The 8,537-nt window shown below is 39.9% G+C and overlaps 1 protein-coding gene and 1 long non-coding RNA gene across 5 annotated transcripts in view; one reads left to right on the plus strand and one right to left on the minus strand.

The window, feature by feature from the left end:
• Nucleotides 1-8,537, plus strand: part of LOC123975304 — a 38,552-nt gene that overhangs the window by 502 nt on the left and 29,513 nt on the right. For 3 of the 4 annotated variants that reach the window (XR_006826028.1, XR_006826027.1, XR_006826025.1), the window contains exon 2: nucleotides 274-337. This is a non-coding gene — a long non-coding RNA (uncharacterized LOC123975304). Of the gene's footprint in view, nucleotides 1-273; nucleotides 338-7,179; nucleotides 7,704-8,537 lie in introns of those variants that run through there. The other variant, XR_006826026.1, reaches the window with a different exon arrangement.
• Nucleotides 825-2,502, minus strand: irx7 (iroquois homeobox 7). The gene is made up of 2 exons (XM_046056640.1): nucleotides 2,258-2,502; nucleotides 825-1,869 (listed from the first exon to the last, which is right to left on the minus strand). Exons 1-2 carry the CDS (start codon nucleotides 2,465-2,467, stop codon nucleotides 1,096-1,098), a joined length of 984 nt encoding a protein of 327 aa, XP_045912596.1. The 5' UTR covers nucleotides 2,468-2,502; the 3' UTR covers nucleotides 825-1,095.

Raw genomic sequence — 8,537 nt, forward strand, 5'->3', positions numbered from 1 at the left:
AAACCCCCTGCTCTAATGGAATAAGTCGTGCTGAACTAGTTACTCTTGAGTTCCTTAAAGGGGCGCTAGAGGTTCACTGTTGAAATTTCACCTCATCGAACTGTGTCTCAATGGTGCCCACTGCTGGATGTTCTTTTTAAGGCTGAAACTGCGTTTTATCAGTAGTTCAAAACATTTTGAAGTTACGTGACATTCTATTGTATTCATCTATTTTCTGTGAGATATTGGGCTTAGATAAAGGCTAATCTGCCCTCTGTGTGTTCCTGTTTGTAGGGATTTGCGTGGATAGGTGAGGCCAGAAGACAACTGGAGCTTTCTTATCTCCGGATTTACGAAGGTACATCCCTTTGAATTTATGCTTCATGGAAACCTGGAGGATTAATTGAAGAATTCTTAAACCAACCCCCCGAAACATTACTAACACCTTAAAAGTCCTGTGGGTCTGTTGCTGCTGCTGTCTAACCTGAAGGGAATTTCATACTGCACCTAATGGTGAAAATTTTTTTTTGCCGAAATCTGAGGTCTAAAATGTGTTCGGCAGTTTAATGACAGGGATTACCCAGCAAGAAGCTGACCAAAAACCTGTTTGAGAAGACTTAATAGACTTGGGTTTGATATGCAAATTAAGGCCTAACTTAATAGAAGTACGACTTCTCATTTCACAACTGTAGGTAGGCTAATAAAGAAAATGTTACCTACTGTGCAATGCCCTTATTAATACACTATTTAACATTAGGTTACTTTGGCAAACAGGAAACACAGTTGCACCTGGCTTAATTTACTTTATTATTCTGCCTAAATGTGTCATTATTTTAAGTCAAATACAACCAGTAAAACACGTCAGAGTTTCGCTGGAAGCTGAACTTTATTTAAGCAAAAATATTTCTTCATGATTAGACAAAGGAAACACATAATTTACAGGTTGGTGTTGGAAAAAATACATCTACATTTATTTACAATAGCTAACATTTTTGTCTTTGGTCTCACAACACATTTTCATATCACTGCAAACTTCAGGATACAATCCCTGAGGTTTGAAAGTTTAAAGTGCAAAAGATGCGGAAAAAGTTTATAACTATTGTGTCTAAAACCCGCTTAGACAATTTCATGGGTAGTGTAACGTGACGGAACAAACAGTGCGTTTCTTGTAGCCCATTCATCCCACAGTTTTCCGGCCGGGTGGTAAATATTGTCCAGAGGTTTCTTCACAGTGTCTGAGGTGGCGGTCTCCGCTAAAGACCAGATTTTGGGTTTCTGACTGGCAGTGTTTTCTTTACTTTCCAAAGCTGAGGGCGTGTGACCAGAGTTACTCTTTTCAACTTTCTTGACAAGTGCAAGGTCTCCATCTTCGTGCTCGCTGCTTGGCTGCTGCGGGATCTCCAAACGCGCGTCGACGGGTGCTGAGCTGTCCAACGCGCCCTCGATCTGCTCGTCTGTGTCTGCGCGGTCAGTTTGGGACTCTTGCTCGTCTCGCTCATCCAAATTACATTTTTGCAGAGAGGTGTCGTCATCGTCGCTCTCTCCCTCATGATCCTCATCCTCCTCATCTGATTTCCCCTTAGACGCCCAGCTGACCCTGTTCTCCTTCTTCAGGCGTCGCCTTGCGTTAGCGAACCAGGTGGACACCTGCGTGAGGCTCATTTTAGTGATGATGGCGAGCATGATTTTCTCGCCCTTGGTCGGGTAAGGGTTCTTCAGGTGCTCGTTCAGCCAGGCCTTCAGCGCCCCGGTGCTCTCCCGAGTGGCCACCTTGGCGACTCTGCTTGGATCCTCGGCTACTCCGGGACGGTACGGCGGGTAGAAAGCTCCCCCGCGAGCTAGGAGCGCGTGATGGTAGGGAGAAGCGGCCTTCAAGTCGAAACCGTTGTTCTGGAAAAAAAAAAAAATGAAGGATCGTAAGAATGAGCAATTAAGCACGGAGTTGGCGACCCTCGACCCGGAGTGCACAATTGAATGAGTGATTCATTTATAGACAGCAATGCAATGAAGGAGAAATCCTCCTGAGCATATTTTTACGTGTTCAGAAAGTTTTGATAGACTTTGTATGCTCACATAACTTATACAACTTAGTGTGTGAGAACAAAATCTGTAAGATGATGAAGCTTTTTATGAAAATGAATTAGGCCTATTGTTCAGCTAGCCTACTCCAGGTCAGATTTTAAACACATTCTTAAAAGTAGGCTGTAATGATTACCCATGTTGCATTTGAGCTTGTCATGTAGCTACTAATGACTGAAATACTTTTTTACCAACTCACCATGTGTGTTATGTGCCTGTGGTGTGGATATGGGATAAAGTTGTATCCTTGTAGTCCTGAGTATGTTATGGGAACCCCAGCTGCCATTGCTGCCAGATGCTGCTGTTGCACACCCGGTGGGCATCCCAGCACCGGAATCTGATATCCAGTCGGCATGCTGATGTTCCTCTCCAAGAAGAAGTTACCAAATCCAGTTTGCGATGCGGGCATCTTTCCTGCGTCCCAGCTATTCGAGTTTGAGTTGCGATCCAACCTCCTGAGTCTATTTATATACACCCAACTGCCAGCGTGTGTCTGTGGGGGGAGGGTGGGGAGGTCTCTCTGGTATTGACTGACAGCTACGTTCAAAAGACCTACAGCTTTCACTGGCAATAAATCCCATCAAAGAAGCCCTCCGCTGTTCCTTTTAGCGTTTTTCGTGGAGAGGCTAAATACGTGCTATTTAATGCAACACCGTGATTTCGGGAGAGAACCGAAGTTTCAATTCAAATGCAACCATCTTTTTTTTTGAGAGGTGAATAAAGAACCGTAGAATTAAGCCTCAGCTCCACGTAGCAACCAAACCTCTCACATTTTTATCATATAAATCGTCTTCAGGTTTTGTGTCATTGTTCTAATTTTGATTAACAGCACAAAATGTAATTTTTGTTTTTACATTTCACAGATTTAAATTTGTTAAAACATTTCATGGCGATATGTTTCCTTTTACATGTCGTTTTTGTTATGCTTTTAATTAACATCTTGTTTAGTTTTCACGACAAGGAAGCTCACACCAGTTTGATGTCATTTTAACACTTCTCATGTCTAGCACTAATCGGCGGAAAGCTTAAAAATGACCTGAATTCAGTTCCTGCCAGTCTCTACTGTCTCTTCTGACACTTCATCACCTACAGATCTGTTGTTTTCTGAATTGAATTAACCGTCGCAATAGTGTGAAATTGAGCTAATAAACAAACGGAATTAGTTTTTATGCACGCGTAAAAGTGTCCTCAAAAGATTCGTTCCATTCTCCAAAATAAACTCCTTGCAGTTATTTCATGAAATAATTGAGAAAATGAATGGAGCACATAACAGTTGTCATTCAGCCTCAGCCATACATTTTTTATTTGTAAATGTCTTGACTGAACCCAAACAAACTGCCCTTTTACATGTCGGATGGCATTGTTTTGGGTGAAGCGCAATGTTTCAATGTCCCTAATTAAACGAGGCTAAGTGAAACAGGTGTTGACTAATGTATATGATAATTGTGAGATAACAGATGCTAATGTGTGTGTGTGGAGGGGGTTGTTGGAGATAAGAGGTGAAGATTACACTTCTTATTCCTCTGTCCCTCCTCATGCCCTTCAAAAGAGCCACAGTAAAACTCCGCGTTTAAGTTCAAAGGAGCAGCACACCTCGCTTATCTTGCATCATTTTCATTATTATATTAACGTATTAGTCGTGTGGTGCTGGAGGTAACAATAGTGCGTGTAATAGTAAGTGTTCAAGAACTGTCCAATCAGAACATGCAGGGAAGATACCTGAAGACACTTAATAGGATAATCCATTTACAAAATTCTCATCCATACTTATTTCAGTTTAGATTATTTTTCCTACTTTGTTTGCAATTTATTCAATACCCAAAAGATACAGGAGACTCCACATGCTGAGTTTTAGTTTACTTTAAATGCTGTGAGCTATAACCCTCCATACTCTCCATGATAACTGTTTGTATTTACCCTATAACTCTCACTCACTCACTTCAGTACCTTTTATTTGTTTTCTTAATTTGCTTTTGATAAAACTAATTTAGAGTGTGAAGCTGATACAGTGGATTGAGACATGTTTTAACTTAAGTCATGTTTAGCTGTGTCCTGATTTTAAAGACATTTAAATACTCAAACTCAAAAATGAACTCAAAAGTCATTTTCTAATACTTAAGCCCCACATTGATATTATATTTTATTCACAAATCAAAGCATGTGTGCATAAATCTGACTTTGTCAGCAACCTTGTGTTTTATAGTTAACAGCTGAGAAGTAAGTGAGAAATCAAATGCAATAGGAAAAAGCTAAATGTAATGCATTGATTCAGCAAATGTATGAGCTAAGAATTCTCATTATGGCTGTCAGTTTATTAGGTACAAGTAGCTAAAACTAACACAGGTTAACACAACAGTCCTGCAGTAAATCTATGCAGTAAAATTTTTATGATGTTGAAACTGTTTTAAAAAGAGTAGAGCAGATTCGACTGTTCATTTTGGGGGTTGTTGTTTGTGGTGCTGTTAAACTGTATTGTGCTATATTGTATGAAGTACAAAGGCACAAGCTGCGCTAATGTACTTTCTTGCATCTATAAGCTGTAGACATACAGAAAAAAGATAGAAAGCTAGATCTGAGCTAGAATAGTTTGGACCTTGTTTACAGAAAAGAGGGTTGCGCAGATTACAACAATTGTTTTAATGAAACACTTTAATTTTACTGGAATGTAATTAAGTACCGCACTTAAATCCAATTTTAAATTACTTTTTTCATTTTCTGTTACTTTATGCTTTTACTACTTTATTTCACTGCCAGTTTGACATATAAGAAATGATCATTGCAGCAATATAAGATTTTAAAAAAACATCAGTATTCAAAGTAGTTAAAATTTGCTCCACCTCAACCTATTACTACATTTTGCATTTATGCATTACTGATGACAATCCAATAATCAAATGCATAATAACAACAGTGTCAGAAGTCATTCTACTGCATAATGAGTACTTTTGATTTTTATTCTTTTATTACATTTTGCTGCTGATACTTAAGTACTTTTACTTAGGTAGGTTTTGATCACAGGACTTTTACTTGTAATTAAGTATTTTTACCATGTGGTAGTGAGACTTCTACTTAACTAAATTATCTGAATACTTCTTCAATTACTAGTGAGCAGTATTTTTCCCTCTCACTCACAGATTTCTGTTCTTTCCTGTAACAAAATAATAATAATAATAATAAATTTTATTTATAATGCACTTTACATTTCAGGGAAATCTCAAAATCACTTCAGCCTCTCAACTGATTGCACTGAAACTGAGTTGAGGTTAACAGGCACAAGAACACAACATGTGATAGGTGAATTTATCTCCTTGAGGTGTTTTGGATCACCGTGAATGGGAGCAAAATGTGTCTGCTACATGAATCTAATGTAATTACTATTGGTGTGACTACTGATGTGTATTTTAAATGCAGTGTCAGAAAACTTTTGAAGTGCTGCTGGCTAGAGCTGTAACGATTAGCCCTAGTCAATTAAATTAAATTATTAGTTGATCAACAGAAAAGTAACTATTTTGAATTGAATCATTGTTTCACTAATTTTTCAAGCAATAATAGTGAAAACATCTTTACACATTATCAGTTTGCAGCTAGATATATGTTATGATACGTTGGGGGTTTTGCACCTTTGGTTAGACAAAACAAGTCTTTTGAAGATGTCATTTGGGGCGCTGCAAGAAATAGTTTTTGGTTAATCAAGCAGATTAATTGATAATGAAAATAATCATTAAAATTAGTTGCAGCCCTGACCTGACTGTTCTGTGTCTCCCACTTTAGCCCCCCTGGTATTGCATTATCCTAAGAGGTGTGTTTCTGATATTACGTCATAATTGAATGTAAACTATATAATCATGGGCCCAAATGTGAAGAGAGATACTGGGACAGGCCAAAGATAAAATGTGGCAAAAGTTGGAGGGAAAGGAGGAATTTGGGCGGGTTCCACAGAACCTAAAGCAAATTTGAACAAGAGCAACAATGAGCTGACCAGAGTGCAAAGAGTAGGAGGCTTATGGCATCAGTAGTCTACATCTCACAACACAAACAGCTCAGGGCAGCGGCCTTTGTCCATCTTGTAGAGCTTTTTTTCATTCTCCTTCTTTTGGCAGCCCCGTCACAATGCAGGTGTTCGTCTTGCTCTGACAGGTTGAGTTTGTGCTGTTTACCATTAGGATGTCAGTCGTTTACAGGAGAGAAAAGTGACCAAATGGGAGACGATTGTCCTCAGTACCCAAAGAGATACAGTGCAAGATAGCAAAGAGGATGAAATGATCTTTATCTCTGATAACACCTGAGTCATTCCCCTGTATTGAAACTGTGCTTTCTATAGGTAATTCATGTTTATCTACAAATCCTCTGCATATTCCTCATTTTAAATCACTACACAAACAGTTAAGTTAAATAAGACCCTGGTTTTGGGGATAAATCCAGGCAGTGCAACGGGCTAATGAGCAAGTCAGGACAAAAGGTTTAGGTGTGACCTCTGTTACAGGCAATCCCCTACCTGCGAGATGACAAAGGGACTAAACATGTAATTAGAATAGCTCATAGATAGGTGTGAACAGGACAACAAAAGCCTGAAGAGAATCCACAGTCTTCAACACCTATTGCTTGTTAGTTTATTTTTACTGCGCCAGATACTGAAAGGGGAGAAAGTTGACATAGTCACAGGAACTGAGCCAGAGGAGGGAAAGAGTGTTAAGAGTATTTATTTTAAGTACATTAAGTGAAAATGTGGAAGGTGCATTGACATTAAAATAGCTAAATGAAAAGATGGCAATTGTAAATTTAAAAGGTGTTTTCAAATTTTTTTGACAAAACAGCCAACAAAACATTTAAGATGAAGAATTTACATAGTGAAAAAGTCAATTGCCAACAATGGTCTCCAGCCAGAACTCCAATTTTCCTCCCTAATGAGATTTCCCTGGGGCACCAACACAAATGGAGAGATGTAAGCAAAGTGTGAATGTTATCAAGCTCTCCCACCTCTTTACTATCTGACCCCCTCCTTTCCAGATCCCCTTCCACTCTTTGTCCTTTGTCATTACTCTTATCAGGATCACTCTATCATTCTTTCAAAATAGTAGTGGCGCTGAATACGCTTGCAAATGTAAGTATGTCTTTGTTTAGGGCCGGGCAGTTGCCTGCCTCCCAGCTCCCTCCTGGGTACAGCCTGATTGACGGCCCTCCGCTGGGTGAGTGACAGGCGGCGTTGGTTGGGCTGTGATGGCTGGTGTGACAGCTGGTGCTGCTGTTGGTGTCTCCCTGTGTTGGACCCTGGTGGGTGGGTGCTGGGCCCCCAGCATCCCTGAGCTAGAGCCCTGGCCCATTTTGCTGGAGCCCGGTCAGGGCAGCTCCCCCAGCGTGCTCGTTGTTGCAGATCAGCTTGTTAGCTCGCTGCACCCTGTTGCTACACCTCATCTGCTCAAGTGTCCCTTCACATATATAGTATATAGAGCATAAAACAGTAGGGATGTCATTTTCCTACCCAGGGCATAGTCAAATGGGTTTATAGTGGTAAGGAAACAAATGTAATGAAGGATCCTTACGTGTATCTTCCTAATGAAATTACATTTTTAAGATTGTTATCTTGTTTTCCCCTGTACACGCTGTGTAGATATTAATAAAGGCAGGGATGCCATTTATTTTTTTAATACAATTCACTTCTTTACCAATATCACTTTACTTCAAGTTGCCCAATTTGGCATATATGAGCAGCATACAAACAATTAATAACACACTATATTTTAGTTGTATGCAGCCATAAGGACAGGTAAACAAATAATGTATCCTATGAAGACATGTCATAGAATGCTTAATAGGGGGACTTGAAGTAAAGTGTTGCCGTTTTAGCCTATATACATTGTTATTACGCTGCACACCGTTTCTCCACCTCAGTTTCTAGTTTCCCTGCACATATGTAGCATAAAAAGGCAGAGATGCCATTTGTACCTGGCCAGGGTATTGCCATATGGGTTATTTCTATCTATTATAGTTATATATCCAGTAAAAACACTTTAAGAGAAGTGTTAACTCAGTTTTACAAAGAAACTCCATATTGAACAAACTGAAGTTCATGCATTAATCATTTTCTCTCTATAGCCTCACAGAGAGCAACTAATGAGGTTATTGGGCATCTGTGACGTGACATCTACATTTTGGCCTATTTGTGAAACAATGGTAACAAGGAAGCCAGGGGCATTGGACTCTGTGTTCTCCAACTCAAAATAACAAAGCCAAGCAGCCGCTGGTGGGAGGCTGTGCTCTCATGGAAATGAGCAACTGAACCAACAATGTACCGCCTAATCTCTTCAGAGAGAGGAATCAGTTACACAGCAGTATGCACCCCTCAATGCTTTTCATTAGAGTCAGCGTGCTATTGAAACAGTCCCTCCACCCCCCTGACTCACACACAAACGCACACATACATGCGTGCACACACACACACACAACCCTCGTGTGTATCCACAGGCCCTACTCATACATGC

The sequence above is a fragment of the Micropterus dolomieu genome, linkage group LG08 (assembly GCF_021292245.1).
Source record: "Micropterus dolomieu isolate WLL.071019.BEF.003 ecotype Adirondacks linkage group LG08, ASM2129224v1, whole genome shotgun sequence".
In the NCBI taxonomy this organism is placed as follows: Eukaryota; Metazoa; Chordata; class Actinopteri; order Centrarchiformes; family Centrarchidae; genus Micropterus; species Micropterus dolomieu.